The following is a 17,027-nucleotide window of genomic DNA, read 5'->3' on the forward strand; positions in this document are numbered from 1 at the left end:
CATGCAATGCCCTCTCCTTTGTGCATGGAATGTGTTCCAATTTGTATAGTCCCTCTCAATCTTTCTCTTTGATGCCTGTCAGCTTTCCTACTATCCTTCTCAAAAGAGACAGCAGCAGCTGTCAGATTTTTTTTTGTTTTGGGGGGGGAATCAGCTTGTAGAATCACAGCATTCTAGAGTTGGAAGGGACCCCTGAGGGTCATCTAGTCCAACCCGCTACAATGCGAGAACCACAGCGAAAAGTATCCCTGACAGATGGCCAGCCAACCCTCACTTAAAAACCTCCGAGGAAGGAGAGTTCACCGCCTCCCAAGGGAGACCACTCCTCTGTCTAACAGCTCTTGTCACCAGAAGGTTCTGCCTAATGCTTGTCTGAAATCTCTTTCCTTGTCATTTGAAACCACTGGGTTCAGGTCCTCCGCTGTGGAGTAGCAGAAAGCAAGCCTGCTCCGTCCAATAGCCTTTCAGATATTTGAAGATGGCTCTCAACGCGGGTGGCGCTGTGGGCTAAACCACAGAGCCTAGTGCTTGCCAGTCAGAAGGTCGGCAGTTCGAATCCCCGTGATGGAGTGAGCTCCCGTTGCTCGGTCCCTGCTTCTGCCAGCCTAGCAGTTCGAAAGCACGTCAAAGTGCAAGTAGATAAATAGGTACCGCTCCGGCGGGAAGGTAAACGGCGTTTCCGTGTGCTGCTCTGGTTCGCCAGAAGCGGCTTAGTCATGCTGGCCACATGACCCGGAAGCTGTATGCCAGCTCCCTCGGCCAATAAAGCGAGATGAGTGCCGCAACCCCAGAGTCGGCAACGACTGGACCTAATGGTCAGAGGTCCCTTTACCTTTATCAGGTCCCCTCTCTGTCTTCACATACTCCCTCAATAAGGCTCAGTTTCCAGACCCTTGGATCATCTTGGTCGCCCTCCTCTGCCCACCTTCCAGCTTGTCGATATTCTTCTTCAACTGGGGTTCCCAGAAGTAAACACAGGATTCCAGGTGGCGTCTGAGCAAGGCAGAATAGAGCGGGGATCTTATTGTCCTTGACCTTGCACCCGCTGAAGTTCCCATGGGCAGCTTAAAAGCATAAGAATAGCTTGCTGGATCAGACCAATGGCCCACCTAGTCCAGCATCCTGTTCTCACAGGGGCCCACCAGGTGCCTCAATGGGGAAGCAAGCAGTAGCTCAAGAGCATCTCTCCTCTCCTGGGGCTTCCAGAAGTTGGTAATCCTCTTATACAATGGTACCTCGGGTTACAGATGCTTCAGGTTACAGACGCTTCAGGTTACAGACTCCGCTAACCCAGGAATAGTACCTCGGGTTAAGAACTTTGCTTCAGGATGAAAACAGAAATCGCACGGCGGCGGCAGCTAAAGTGGTGCTTCAGGTTAAGAACAGTTTCAGGTTAAGAACAGATCTCCGGAACGAATTAAGTACTTAACTCGAGGTACCACTGTAAAGCCATCATTTTAACCCCTGTAGATGCGAGTCACACAGTTTGACCCTGTACTGTGTAAAGAAGCATTTCATTTTATCTACCCTAAATCTTCAGATACATTGGATGTCCATGAGAGAGGGAGAGAGAGAGAGAGAGAGAGAGAGAGAGAGAGAGAGAGAGAGAGAGAAGTGCTGGATTTACGTATAAGCTAAACAAGCTATAGCTTAGGGCCCCACTCCCTTCGGGGCCCTAAAAAAAATTAAAATATAAGATTTATAAGATATAAAATCTATATTGGGGTCAGCAACCTTTCCCAGCCGTGGGCCCTCAGACCTTGTGGGGGGGGGGAGTGACCATATGGGGGGGGGGAATGAACAAATTCCTATGCCGCACAAATAACCCAGAGATGCATTTTAAATAAAAGGACACATTCTACACATTCTACTCAAGTCATAACACGCTGGTTCCCGGACAGTCTGCGGGCCGGATTTAGAAGGCAAATGGGCCGCATCTGGCCCCCGGGCCTTAGTTTGCCTACTCCTGATCTATATGGTTTACTCATTTCTATATATAGGTTGCTGACATTCTCCATGCATTTCAGTTCAACAGTTACTTTAATAAAATACATATTTTGTTATGTGCAAATGGCTTGAGATACCTATTAGATCCGTGAATTATCATATAGCATATATTTAACACAAGAAACAGTGACAATTTGGTTTTGACAAAGGACAGCTGGACATATAAAGGGCCCCGTTACCTTCAGCAGCTTAGGGCCTCATCAAACCTAAATCCGGCCCTGAGAGAGAGAGAAGAGAAGATCCCAACTGGTGATCTGGGTCGCTTGATCTTTGCTGCGGTACCCTGTCTGGCCATCGGTCATGGGGGCGCTGCAGTGTGGGTTCTCCCAGGTCTCAGAATCACAGTCCGCTCTAGAAGCAATTTCCCCCCTGTCCAAGAAAACACGGATATCATTGATGAGCTCAAAGCCATCAAATGTTGCTTCCCGGACTGGATCCAGCCAAGTCCCCCAACCATTGTGCCTGCTGGTTTCAGTAGAAGCCCCTCAAGAGATATTTTTGTCCCGTACTCTATCAAACCATTCTGCAATCCTTTAAGCAGGGCAGGAAAGAGAGAGCCCTCTCTGCCCTCTTGTGGGTCAGAGTGAGGCCACCTCTGAAAAGCCGATCTCCATTAGCGCACTTTGCCTGCGTTAGTCCATTCCTTGCAAAACAGTGGTGTGTGTTTTTTTTTACCTTTAATATCAGTAATTTAGATAGCTGGCATTCAAGGGTTTGGCAAATTGCCCCTTTTGAAAATATATCTCAATGACTAAATGTCTCCAGAGAGCAGGGCTTGAACGACTGGGTTTTTCTTTTTTAATGGCATGGATTCATTTCTTATACAGTACCAAAATGAGGTACACGGTCACTCAGTGTCCATAGCAGAAGCAAATGCCTGGCTCATTTAAGACCACATAGAACCTTTATTCACAATAATGAACTCACAGGTGGATAATGCTTCCGTTTTTGTATTTCTTTATTCTTTGAGAAGGGAATCTTTGTACAAGTTAATACTCTATGCTGCGCACTGTCTTTCGACTTTTGTCCTTCTCAGTTCTGACGCTTTATGGCTCAAATGTCTGATTCTTTGTTTTCTTTCTTTTTGATAGGTTTTTGTTGTTAACAAATCAAGATTTTTTCAAAAATCATTTTGCTAGGGATCTGCATGTGCACCTTCAGCATCTCAAAGCAGGGATGTTCTCCTCCAGTCACTCCCCAGCTAAATAGTGACTCCTAGCGCTGAGAGGAAGAGGACAGCAGGAAAGACTGAGCGCTACACTCCAAATATTTAAATAATAATAATATTTATACCCCGCCCATCTGGCTGGGCTTCCCCATCCACTCTGGGCTGCTCCCAACAGAATATTGAAAACATGATAAAACATCAAACATTAAAACTTTCCCTAAACAGGGCTGCCTTCAGATGTCTTCTAAATGTCAGATAGTTGTTTATTTCCTTGACATCTAGGCGCCACCACAGAGAAGGCCCTCTGCCTGGTTCCCTGTAACCTCGCTTCTCGCAGGGAGGGAACCGCCAGAAGGTCTTTGGAGCTGGACCTCAGTGTCCAGGTTGAACAATGGGGGTGGAGATGCTCCTTCAGGTATACTGGACCGAGGCCGTTTAGGGCTTTCGAGGTCAACACCAATACTTTGAATTGTGATCAGAAACGTACTGGGAGCCAATGTAGGTCTTTCAGGACCGGTGTTATGTGGTCTCAGCAGTTGCTCCCAGTCACCAGTCTAGCTGCCGCATTCTGGATTAGTTGTAGTTTCCAGGTCACCTTCAAAGGTAGCCCCACGTAGAGTGCATTGCAGTAGTCCAAGCAGGAGATAACCAGAGCATGCACCACTCTGGCGAGACAGTCCGTGGGCAGGGAGGGTCTCAGCCTGCGTACCAGATGGAGCTGGGAGACAACCACCCTGGACACAGAATAAAGTGCACCCCCCAAGAATCCTGGGAACTGTTGCACTGTGGTGGGTAAACTAGAGTTCCCATTATTCTTTGCAGGGCTGTTTTAAATGCATGGCATGTGTGCAGCCAATATGGTGCAGTGGTTAGAGAACCTGGGAGTCCAGAGTTCAAATCCTCCCACTTGGCCATGCAGCCTTACCTACCTCACAGGGCTGTTGTGGAGGTCAAATGAGGATGGAGGGGGCGTGGAAGGATGACATACACCACCTTGAGCTCCCTGGAGGAAAGACGGAATATGAATGCAGTGCATCAACAAACCCCAAACCCAGCAAAGTGACAGATCTGTTGCTATTCTCTATCATTGTGGGTTGGGTTGGTTGTTTCTCCTGGTCCTCTGTGACCCCACCTCTCCGTCCCTGCTCATCACTGGCAGATGCTAACCGAGAGAGTTAGCATTATGGACTCACAAACTTTTATGTTGCTGTTGGTAAAACGCCCGTAAGAATCTCGTGTGCTGCTGCAACACCATCAATCACACTCGCTGTGGCCGAAATGCCACAGGCAGTGAGAGAATCTCTGGTAGAAGCCAAAGATGCTGATTTGGGGACATTGTGTGCAAGGAGAAATAAAACCGAACTGAACAGCAATCCCCCGCCCCTTTCTCTTTTAGTTCCTGCAGGCTCTCGGTGCTTATAAACTAGAGAGGGGGAAAAGAAAAGGAGAAATAAGAAGTCAGTACCAGAAAATGAAAAGTAATAACTGTCCTCCGCAAGCTAGAGGCAGACAGAGGGTTCTTCTTTGGTTTCCGATTCGTAATTCCAAGCCGAGCCTCAGTCATGTTTGGGGTGGAGGAGAAATTCAAGGGCCGTAGCTCAGCATTCGCCTTGCATGCAAAAGGTACCTGGTTCAATCCACAACAGCATCTGCAAGAGACTCCCTGTCTGAAACTCTGTGAAGCTTCTGCCAGTCAGCGCAGGCACTGCTGAGTTAGATGGGGCAGTAGGTCTGGCTCCGCATAGGGCAGCTTCCGCTGTTTTGAGCTCGCATTTACCCACTGCCTTGCAGGACATCTTCTGGAGAGGAAAAGGCCAAGGTGTAAAATCAACATAAATCCAGAGCAAAGTCCCTGAGACTTGATCAAGTAGATTCTGACTATACTTCCTGATGTGTATTGTGCTCAAGGAAGTCTGGTTTGGTCAGAATCGAGTACAGCGGTACCTTGGTTTACGAAAAGTCCTGCTTACGAACGATTCAGTTTACGAACTCTGCAAAACCAGAAGTAGTGTCCCGGTTTGCGAACTTTACCTCAGTCTAAGAACGGAAGCCAAATGGTGGAAGGGCACCGGTGGCGGGAACCTCATTAGGGAAAGCGCGCCTCAGTTTAAGAATGGTTTCGGTTTAAGAACGGACTTCTGGAACGGATTAAGTCCATAAAACGAGGTACCACTGTACAGTCAAACATCAGCTGTAGAACATAATCTGTTCTGGAATACCGTTCGACTTCTGAAACGTTTGACAACCAAAAACTGAAAGCGGAAGCCTCAATACAATAGGGAATCTCAAAATGGAAGCCAGGTAGCACGTTTGGTTTCCAAAAATCATTTGAAAACCAGAGCAGTTGCTTCTGGGTTTTCAGCATTCGGGAATCGAGTTTTGACTGTATACACTACTAGGTAAAGGTAAAGGGACCCTTGACCGTTAGGTCCAGTCACGGACGACTCTGGGGTTGTGGCGCTCATCTCGCTTTATTGGCCAAGGGAGCCGGTGTACAGCTTCTGGGTCATGTGGCCAGCATGATTAAGCCGCTTCTGGTGAACCAGAGCAGCACACGGAAATGCCGTTCACCTTCCTGCCACAGCAGTACCTATTTATCTACTTGCACTTTGACATGCTTTTGAACTGCTAGGTTGGCAGGATCAGGGACCGAGCAACGGGAGCTCACCCCGTGGCGGGGATTCGAACCGCCGACCTTCTGATTGGCAAGCCCTAGGCTCTGTGGTTTAGACCACAATGCCACCCGCATCCCATACACTTCCAGACTTAACGCTAAATACATTCCTTTTGGCCAATGAGCCACCTCAGCTACTAGAGGGCCGTGAAAATGTGTGTCCTGGGCTTTTTTGACTTGTCTTCCGATGTACAGTCATACCTCATGTTATGTTTGCTTCAGGTTGAGCGTTTTCAGTTTGCGTCCCACGGTGACCCGGAAGTACTGGAAAGGGTTACTTCTGGGTTTCACCGCTAGCGCATGCGCAGATGCGCCAAATGACGTCACGTGCATGCGCAGAAGCGGCGAATCATGACTCCCGCACGTGCAGACATGGGTTGCGTTCTGCTCATGTTGCGAATGGGCCTCCGGAACGGATCCCGTTCACAACCAGAGGTACCACTGCACTATGCGAAAGCAAAGAAATGCATTGGTTGCCAGATGAGAAATATCTTGGCTTTGTTTTAAGCTCTCCCATCCCATTACAGTCATTGCTTCTCAGGTTAACCTATCTCACAAGGTCGTTGTGGGGATTAAACTGGTGGGGGAGAAGAACCATGGACTCCACCTGGAGCTTCCTGGTTAAAAAAGCGGGATAGACGTGCAATAAATGAATAATTCTTAAAAATAATAAAGAATGGATGGGTCTTTGAACCGGCAGGGCAGTTCTCCTGTGCTAAAGCTCCTGCTGCTTTCCCCTTTCTCCCAGGATGCCTTGCTGAGCCTGGGCTCTGTCATCGATGTCTCCAGCCTCCGGGAAGTCATCAAAGATGCCATCGCCTCGGTTCTCCCCAAAGTGGTAAGTAGAGCAGTCAGTTTTTATTTTAGGAGGGGGCTGGCCTGAGGACCGGCAGCTTCTTTTCCCTTCCAGCTTAATCTGTGCAGACCTCACCTGGAGTACTGTGTCCAGTTCTGGGCACCACAGTTCAAGAAGGACACTGACAAACTGGAACGTGTCCAGAGGAGGGCAACCAAAATGGTCAAAGGCCTGGAAACGATGCCTTATGAGGAACGGCTAAGGGAGCTGGGCATGTTTAGCCTGGAGAAGAGGAGATTAAGGGGTGATATGATAGCCATGTTCAAATATATAAAAGGATGTCACATAGAGGAGGGAGAAAGGTTGTTTTCTGCTGCTCCAGAGAAGCGGACACGGAGCAATGGATCCAAACTACAAGAAAGAAGATTCCACCTCAACATTAGGAAGAACTTCCTGACAGTAAGAGCTGTTTGACAGTGGAATTTGCTGCCAAGGAGTGTGGTGGAGTCTCCTTCTTTGGAGGTCTTTAAGCAGAGGCTTGACAACCATATGTCAGGAGTGCTCTGATGGTGTTTCCTGCTTGGCAGGGGGTTGGACTTGATGGCCCTTGTGGTCTCTTCCAACTCTATGATTCTATGATTCTATGATTCTATGATTCTGTGCAGCTGAAATGGCCAGAGAGAGGAGGGGGCTCCCTTTTGACAGAAACTGAGTTTTCAGGTGTAGAGGGCTGGGAGGCCAGCTGGCAAGCCCCAGCTGTACCGTCTCCTTCCATCGGCCCATGCTCCGACGTAAATCAGTGACGCGGGCTTCAAAGCCAGGGCATGCTATTAGCAGAGAGAACTGCGCACACAGAATAGGCGTGAGGCTGGTGGAAGCATACTACAACTACAGATTTATTAATCATAAATCAGGACAAAGAAACATGTCATCTCTCTCTCATGTCATCTCAGAGAGAACGGGAAAAGCAAAAGCTATACACAATGGAAGTTCCCAGCATACTGTGCTGGAATGTAAACAGACATGTGACATGTGACAATTCCACATGTCTGTTCCTTAAGGTGGAATGGAAATCTCAACAGGTCCCAGTCTGCTTTGAAGCATCTTTGGAGGTTTTGTCTGCAGATCTTTGGAGATTCTGATCCACAGAACTTCATTTACTTGCCTTCATGTTCCTGGCTAGAACGCCAGAAACTGCCTTCTACTCGGTTATGTTTAGATCCGTCTTCTTCAGTATTGTTGTGGGTTTGGAGGGGGTCAGTCTGGGTGATGCCCCGAATCCCTTGCAGGTCTTGGGGTCTTGTACCCAGTGGGAGTTAGCATCTAAGAGAGGATGCTGTTGCTGAACGGGTCAGGCAGGTTTTGGGGGGAGACAATGACCTTAGCTGGCCACTTAAGTGTCCTCATCAACATCCCAAAAGAATGAGCTAGGCTGCAAAAGCTACAGCTAAGGAATGGTGCCCTCCAGGCTGGGGGGGGGCGGTGTTTTCTTCCACCCCACTCACCTGCCTGCTAAGTAGGAGAACTATAGTGGGAAATATGTGTGAGCTGAGCTTGAAAGCAGGATGGGAGCTGCATGCGCAGAGACCTGCTTGCTCTGTGCTGGATCCAAAGATCTGACTAATGAAGAGGCAAGATCTGTTGGGGTGTCAATGCTGGGAACACCTTCGTCTTATGCTCTGGTTGTGTGTGTGTCTAAATAAATCCAGATATCCTAAAGACACCACAGTCTCTGTTGACCTTCATTCCAAGGAAACCTAACACCAGGGCAAGCTCCTGGAAGCCCTGGAATTTCTCACAGCTTGGAGACTGGGGTGGCAAACAACAGCATTATCTGCTGGGATGGACAGCTGCTTTCTCAAGGCCGGAGGGCTTTGCTGTCCTGCTACCCGAGATCCTTTCAGTTGGGGGTGTCGAGATTTGAACCCGGGACCTTCGAAACAAACCTGGCATTCCCTTTGCCACTGACCTGCAGCTCCTCCTCTTCCTCCTCTTCTTGTTCCCTCTCCTCAATAAGGGCCAGCAGCTTAATCAGCTGAAATGTGTGTTGATTAATTGGTGGGGGCCAATTTTATTCTGCAGGGCTTTTGGTTAAGGGCACACCTGTCTTTCATGATTCTAGATTCAGGTAGGTAGCCATGATGGTCTGACGCAGTCGAAATAAATAAAAATAAATAAAAAATTGTCCAGTAGCACCTTAGAGACCACCTAAGTTTGTTCTGGGTATAAGTGTGCATGCACACGAAAGCTTATACCCAGAACAAACTTAGTTGATCTCTAAGGTGCCACTGGACAATTTTTTAATTTTTTAATTTTTTTCAACCTGTCTTTCCATTTCAATTCAGGTGTGTTTCCATAGCAGGTAATGGAGGGGGGGGGAGTTTTAGAGATACCGTATCTCCTCCTTTAAGCAATAAGTGGTAGCTTTGGTGTTTAAAATTTTAAGTAATATCTCACATATCTACATCTGAAAAAGATGCTTCCGTTGACTGTTTAGAAACATGCATATTAAATCTCAGATGATAAATGCACTAATATTCTTGGGAATGATTGACAACCCGGCAGTTCACCCATGATGAAAGTAAAAATTAGTCACGGCGTTTTCATATTTGCATTTTGTCAAGTTCCAAGACACTTCCCGTGGCCAGACTGCGAGGCTGAAGAGCCAGAAAAACACTGTTCTCCCTCTCTTTTGAGAGTGGCACCTCTTGGAAGATCTGGCTGCGTGACCTTAGAGTTGGATTCAGAAGCAGCTCAGGTTCAGCAGAGTGCAAGCTGTGAGGCTGTGCTTTGATCCAGCAACTCCTTGGGGATTACTCAGGTCCCGGAGTTCAGCTGGCCAGTTCAAAGCAAAGCACTGCTGCGTGGCTGCTCTGGTCTTTCCTGAGCTAATGTGTGCCACACAAGGGCGAAACTGCTCAGGTTGTCTTGCAAAGCAATCGACTACCAAAGGAAGATGCAGTTCAATGAGCCCCACCTGTTCCTAAAACCTGCACATGGCAGCTTGCCATGGGTCCGAGGCCAACCTATGCATATTACAGTGGACGCTCGGATTGCGAATGTGATCCGTGCAGGATGCATGTTCGCAACCCACACCGGCACAGCTGCGCATGTGCAGGTTGCAATTCGGTGCTTCTGTGCATGTGCAAAGCGCAAATTAGCGCTTCTGTGCATGCATGACTGCCGAAACACAGAAGTAACCCGTTCTGGTACTTCTGGGTTTCAGCGCATCTGTAACCCGAAAAAAACGCAACCTGAAGCGTCTGTAAGCCGAGGTACAGTGGTACCTTGGGTTACATACGCTTCAGGTTACAGACTCCACTAACCCAGAAATATTACCTCGGGTTAAGAGCTTTGCTTCAGCATGAGAACAGAAATCGTGCTCCGGCGGCGCAGTGGCAGCGGGAGGCCCCATTAGCTAAAGTGGTGCTTCAGGTTAAGAACAGTTTCAGGTTAAGTACGGACCTCCGGAACGAATTAAGTACTTAACGCGAGGTACCACTGTGTTGTTGTTGTTGTTGTCATCGTCGTTATCCCACTGTTTCCCCCTTCTTGGCTCCCTCCTCCTCTCCTCCTTGTCTGCTTCATCCCCTGAGTTTTGCTGTAACAGCCATGCTTGACAAGGTACAACCCGGGATTCCAGGATGATGTAGTGGTTAAGAGCGGCAGACTCGTAATCTGGTGAACCGGGTTTGCATCTCCGCTCCTCCACATGCAGCTGCTGGGTGACCTTGGGCTAGTCACACTTCTCTGAATTCTCAGCCTCACTCACCTCACAGAGTGTTTGTTGTGGGGGAGGAAGAGAAAGCAGATTGTGCTTTAAGAATATGGAAAAAGGGTATAAATAGGTAAAACCATAATTAAAATGATGTTGGATTGGAAATAAGTGGTATTAGCAACAAAGTTAATAAGAATATTCCAAAATGAATTGATAATGGATGAAAATACTGAGTTATAAAATGTTAAGTTATAGAGATAAGATAAATGAAAGAGGGTAAGGATTTGCTGATTTGATTATTTAAATGGGAATACAAGAAGGGGAGGTGTGAGGAAGTCAAAGAAACAAGCAAATGAGTTTTAAGTTATGAAAACGAATTGTTTTTAATTTTTCTTATTTTTTCTGTGTGTTTATTCTTATTTTTTTTTGTTTCTTTTATTATGTGTTTTTGTATATTTGTTTTTGTAAAATCTTAATAAATATTTCTCAAAAAAAAAAGAGAAAGCAGATTGTGAGACGCTTTGAGGTAATAATAATAATAATAATAATAATAATAATAATAATAATAATAATAATTTATACCCCACCCATCTGGCTGGGCTTCCCCAGCCACTCTGGGCAGCTTCCAACAAAACACTAAAATACAATGACCTATTAAACATTAAAAGCTTCCCTAAACAGGGCTGCCTTCAGATGTCTTCTAAAAGTTTGGTAGTTATTTTTCTCTTTGACATCTGGTGGGAGGGCGTTCCACAGGGCGGGCGCCACCACCAAGATGGCCCTCTGCCTGGTTCCCTGTAACTTGGCTTCTTGCAGCGAGGGAACCGCCAGAAGGCCCTCAGCACTGGACCTCAGTGTCTGGGCAGAACGATGGGGGTGGAGACGCTCCTTCAGGTATTCTAGACCGAGGCCCCCACCCACCCCTGTAGAAGTTTATTCCCCACCTGTTCCTGGACTAGATCTTTCCTGGGAAGGGGCCATTTTGTGGTCCTCCTCAGGTGTCAAAATGTCTTCGGCCAGCCCTGCTCTAAATGCAGATGGATGGACTGCATGATAGATGGGGAGACAGACCTGGTGTAAGACTGTTTCCTGCATCTTCCGAATGCCAGACATAAAAGCAAAGGTCACCTTGGAAACGTCCCGAAGTGACGGCGTGAGTATGTGCTTGTACCACTTTAAATCCATCCCCGTTCTTCTCTGCCTCGTGGGCATATTGCTTTGATGTGCTGTTAGCCATTTCAGAACATGAAATCATTCTTTCTGACATTTGCTAATCGCCCGCGCGCTCCCTCCCTTTCCCCGATAGTGCAGCGCTCAACAATGCCAAATCCCTGCTGCGTCTCCAAACTATTGTGTTCCTAATCTCCTGGCAATACAGCATTAATGCCGCAGGATAATAATAACACCTTGCGCAGGCCCCCCTCCCCCTCAGAGAGTCTATTAGTGCTTAATCTCAGCTATGAGCTCCTCCAGAATGCGGCACGGGCGACCGTGCTGCGGCTGTACCGGCGCTGCTCCCTTAGAAAGGTAAGAGGAGCCTGCCGGGTCAGGCCCATGGGAGTCCATCGAGTCCAGCATCCTGCTCCCACAGTGGCCGGCCAGATACCTGTTGGAAATCAGCAGGCAGGATTCGAACACAAGAGCCCTCTCCCCTCCTGAGGTTTCCAGCAACTTATTCAGGAACTTTGCTGCCTCCAACTTTGGGGGCAGAGCAGAGCCATCGTGACTAGTAGCCATCAATAGTTCATTGCCTCCTTCGGAAAGGAGTTCCACAGCTGAACTATGCACACGTCAAGTGCAAGTAGATAAATAGGTACCACTCCGGCGGGAAGGTAAACGGCATTTCCGTGTGTTGCTCTGGTTTCGCCAGAAGCGGCTTAGTCATGCTGGCTACATGACCCGGAAGCTGTACACCGGCTCCCTCGGCCAATAAAGCGAGATGAGCACCACAACCCCAGAGTCGGCCACGACTGGACCTAATGGTCAGGGGTCCCTTTACCTTTTTTACATGAAGGAAGACAAACCTAGACAGCATCTTAAAAAGCAGAGACATCACCTTGCCAACAAAGGTCCGTATAGTTAAAGCTATGGTTTTCCCAGGAGTGATGTATGGAAGTGAGAGCTGGACCATAAAGAAGGCTGATCGCCGAAGAATGGATGCTTTTGAATTCTGGTGCTGGAGGAGACTCTGGAGAGTCCCATGGACTGCAAGAAGATCAAACCTCTCCATTCTGAAGGAAATCAGCCCTGAGTGCTCACTGAAAGGACAGATTGTGAAGCTGAGGCTCCAAGACTTTGGCCACCTCCTGAGAAGAGAAGACTCCCTGGAAAAGACCCTGATGTTGGGAAAGATGGAGGGCACAAGGAGAAGGGGATGACAGAGGACAAGATGGTTGGACAGTGTTCTCGAAGCTACCAAGATAAATTTGACCCAACTGTAGGAGGCAGTGGAAGACAGGAGGGCCTGGCGTGCTCTGGTCCATGGGGTCACGAAGAGTCGGACACGATGAAATGACAACAATATGAAGGAAGACTTCCTTTTAGCTGGCCTAAAACTTCTTCTCTCTCTCTCTCTCTCTCTCTCTCTATATATATATATATATATATATATTAGTCTTTCTGTCATTTTTGCCAGTTCTGCATAGTTCATCAACTTCTCTTGCCATTGTTCTTTAGTTGGTATTTCTCCAGTCTTCCAATTTTGTGCAATCAACATTCTCGCTGCTGTAAAACTTCAACAACCAGCTTCATTTGAGGTATTAAGAGGGGGGGGGGGCGGGAATCTCTATCCACTTTTACCATGCAATGCATGATTTTTTAAAACTGATCTCATGCCAGATGTCAAAGAGAACAACAACTACCAGACTTTTAGATGCCATCTGAAGGCAGCCCTGTTTAGGGAAGCTTTTAATGTTTGATGCATTACTGTATTTTAATATTTTGTTGGAAGCCGCCCAGAGTGGCTGGGGAAACCCACATTCTACTCATGTAAAAACATGCTGATTCCCAGACTGTCCATGGGCCGGATTTAGAAGGCGATTGGGCCACATCTGGCCACCGGACCTTAGGTTGCCTGCCTATGGCCTACTCCATGGTGGCCCCTGAGCTGTGGAACGGCCTTCCCAAAGAGATGCCTCTGGCCCCTTCATGGTACAGATTTCGGCAACTGTTGAAGATGCACCTGCTCAGCCTCGCTTTTGACGCTTGAGGTGTGAATTTTTAGCACCCACCTTTTTCTTGTTAATTTAAGCTGTTTCAACATAGACATTTGATGCTTCTGTGGTGGGTGGGGTCGTTGAGAATATAACCGTTGCAAATAAGTGGAAAAACTAAAATATTTGGGGATTCGGGAAGAAAGAGCTCCAGAAGGAGCACACAGACACATATTGCCATAAAAAAACCCCAAAAATAACGAAGTGAGGAAACCGCATTAATGCTTCGAGTGCAGAAAAAGTGTCTGAGAGAAGACAGAGCTTGCTTCTCAGAGAATAAATGATTTTGAAAGTGGTCCTTGATTTTCCCCAGCAGGCAAGGAGATAGTGTCCAAACGGAAGCCAAGGGGCTAAAGTTTGTTCAGAAATATTTATTTCAAAAAAAAAAAATCAGCAGGAGTTGAGGGGGGTGTAGTATAGACTGTTTTCAGAATATTGTGTAATATCATGCTGAATGTGTTTCCATTGTTGTAACCTGTACTGAGACTTTGGAGTGATGGGTAGGTAATAAGTTGTAATATTAATAATAATAATAATAATAATAATAATAATAATAATAATAATAATAAATGTTCTCTCTGTCCCCGATTCTCACACACGCATAGAGAGGGAGAGAAATAAATCAGGACGTTTTCATTCTCCCCTTAGCTGTTTTCACGCAGTGCAATTATTGCTGAGCGCCTGTTAGCAAGGGAGCTTTGTGTGAGTGCGCATGTTAATTAAATTCTTTTCAAAAAGCCAAGATCAGAATGACTATTCTTTGTAAAACAGAAATCCACGCTTTGCAGCTTTGAGAGAGACTCGTTTGCTGCATTGGAGTGGGAGTGAAATCCCCTTCCCTTGTTGCTGGAAAAGATAATTGCAGGGGCTGTTCTTGTGTTAGAGAGGCACAGAGGCACTTTCAAAGCTGCAGGGGGCCCTGATCCTGCAAGCTCTCCCTAGGTCCTTCGGATTCTTATATTGACCTACCTTACAGGGTTGTTGTAAGCTCTGCAGCTAGACAACGCCAGTGCCAAAGTCCCCAGAACACTCGCAAGCGCCAGACAAGTGTAAAGTAGGAAGTTTTTCAACCCACCAATTATCGGGCAACCTCCCTCAAATCCCCCCTCCCCCTCCGGTCGGCAGACGTCGCTTTCATGCTCTGACTCACTTCCTGGCAACTGGGTGCCAAAATAATTAATGATAACGAATGTGTTATTGGGTCCGTGCCAGCTAATTATTGCAGATCTTTCAGCCTGCCCTTGCCCAATTAAATACATTTAATTAACGCCGTTTGCAAAACTTGTACACACTGTAGCACCCTTTTGGAGGAAGCTGTGAAAAAGTTTGTCTTCAAGATGAGAGCTGTGTCTTTTGCAAAAGCAAAGGCGCCTCCTCTGTGGGAAATTTTCATCCGCGGTGGAAAGCCATCCATAGGGAGACCACCTTGCGTTCCTGTCTGCAGCTGGTGGTTGTGGAGGTCCTTGAGAGAGAGCCAGTCCCATATAGACCACTGGGTGTTAAACTTGTACAGTGGTACCTCGGGTTAAGTACTTAATTCGTTCCGGAAGTCCGTTCTTAACCTGAAACTGTTCTTAACCTGAAGCACCACTTTAGCTAAAGGGGCCTCCCGCTGCTGCCGCGCCACCAGAGCACAATTTCTGTTCTCATCCTGAAGCAAAGTTCTTAACCCGAGGTACTATTTCTGGGTTAGCGGAGTCTGTAACCTGAAGCGTCTGCAACCTGAAGCGTCTGTAACCCGAGGTACCACTGTACACAGAAGCAGGAGGGGGAAAAGGGAAGAAGAAGCAGATAGTGTACATTTTTTACACACAGTAGATCTTAGGTGTGATCCCTGACAGCATATCCAGTTAAGAAGGGGTCGTCGGATAACAGTTGAAAGGAAAGTGCGCTGTCCTGGTTCTCTACCTAAGAGACCCTGGAGACCTGCTGGCAGTCAGGGCAGGCCATGGGTGGGCTTGAAGGACCGATTTTGGTGTTTTACTAAAACCACTGATGCCTCATGAAGTCTCCTTCATCAAGTCTCTCTTTGCTCTGCCCTCTTCATCCCTCTGTGTGTCCTGGGAATCCAAGGGGGGAGGGTCATAGAAACATAGAGTGGGAGGGACCCCAAGGGTCATCTAGTCCAACCCTCTGCAATGCAGAAATCTCAGACAAAGCATCCACGACAGGTGGCTATCCAACCTCTGCTTAAAAGTCTCCAAGGAAGGTGAGTTGACAACCTTCTGAGGGAGACTGTTCCATTGTCAAAGAGCTCTTACTGCATGGGTAGGCAAACTAAGGACCGAGGGCCAGATCCAGCCTAATCACCTTCTACATCTGGCCCGCAGATAGTCCAGGAATCAGCATGTTTTTACATGAGTAGAATGTGTGCTTTTATTTAAAATGCATCTCTGGGTTATTTGTGGGGCATAGGAATTCATTCATTTCCCCCAAAAAAATATAGTCCGGCCCCCTACAGGGTCTGAGGGACAGTGGACCAGCCCCCTGCTGAAAAAGTTTGCTGACCCCTGTTTTACTGCCATAAAGTTCTTCCCGATATTTAGTGGGGATCCCCTTTCTTGTAACTTGAAGCTGTTGGTTCAAGTCCTACCTTCCAGTCAGGAGAAAACAAGCTTTTCCCTCTTCACAGCAGGCAGGGGAGACACTTAAGCAGTCGGCCTCGTGTCTGTCTCCTGGTCCCTCTGCTCCTGCTGCTGAGTCTGAACTGCTCTCTGCCCCAGCCTCTTCCTGCTCACCTAGGCCTGTTGCTCTGACACCTTCTTCTCCCAGTCTGCCCCCTCTTCTCCCTCCAACCACTCATCGTCGCCCCACCACCAATCCCCTGGCTCTGAGCCTTCTTCCCAGCCCTCCCAAGGGCCCCCAGCCTGAGACAATGCCTTCCGCTTGCTTCATGGGTGGGTAGCTCTGTTTGGAAACAATGCAAAAATATGCCCAACATCTTTGATCAAGAGGCAATCATTCCTAGCACATCGAACACTTCCTGCATCTGAGCTTAATCAGTTAATTGCACTCATTGGTTAATTTAAGCTCGTGACCTGAATGATGAAGAGGCCTTGGGCTGCAGTTTGATGAGAGAAGCATTGGGTTGTTGCTAGTCCTGTAGTTCTGCCTCCATCGCGCCTCTCCAGCCCGAGGCTGGAGCCACCAGGTATAAGGACCTGGGCGGTTAAGTCCAATCAAAGGCGACTATGGGGTTGTGGCGCTCATCTTGCTTTCAGGCCGAGGGAGCCGGCGTTTGTCCACAGTCAGCTTACCGGGTCATGTGGCCAGCAGGACTAAACCGCTTCTGCTGCAACGAAACACCATGACAGAAACCAGAGCGCACAGGAACGCCGTTTACCTTCCCACAACCCATTTATCTACTTGCCCTGGTGTGCTAGGTTGGCAGAAGCTGGAACAGAGCAGCGGGAGCTCACTCCATTGTGGGGATTTGAACCGCCGACCTTCCA

General features: G+C 47.7%; 1 protein-coding gene across 6 annotated transcripts in view; it reads left to right on the forward strand.

Moving 5' to 3' along the window:
- PDE2A (phosphodiesterase 2A) overlaps positions 1-17,027 on the forward strand; it is a 353,586-nt gene that overhangs the window by 241,979 nt on the left and 94,580 nt on the right. For all 6 annotated transcript variants that reach the window (XM_083609655.1, XM_083609657.1, XM_083609658.1 and 3 more), the window contains one exon: positions 6,598-6,687. In XM_083609655.1, coding sequence (XP_083465781.1) covers positions 6,598-6,687 — 90 coding nt within the window. The remainder of the gene's footprint in view (positions 1-6,597; positions 6,688-17,027) is intronic.

Source organism: Podarcis filfolensis, assembly GCF_964270895.1.
Source record: "Podarcis filfolensis genome assembly, chromosome: 4".
NCBI classification, from domain to species: domain Eukaryota; kingdom Metazoa; phylum Chordata; class Lepidosauria; order Squamata; family Lacertidae; genus Podarcis; species Podarcis filfolensis.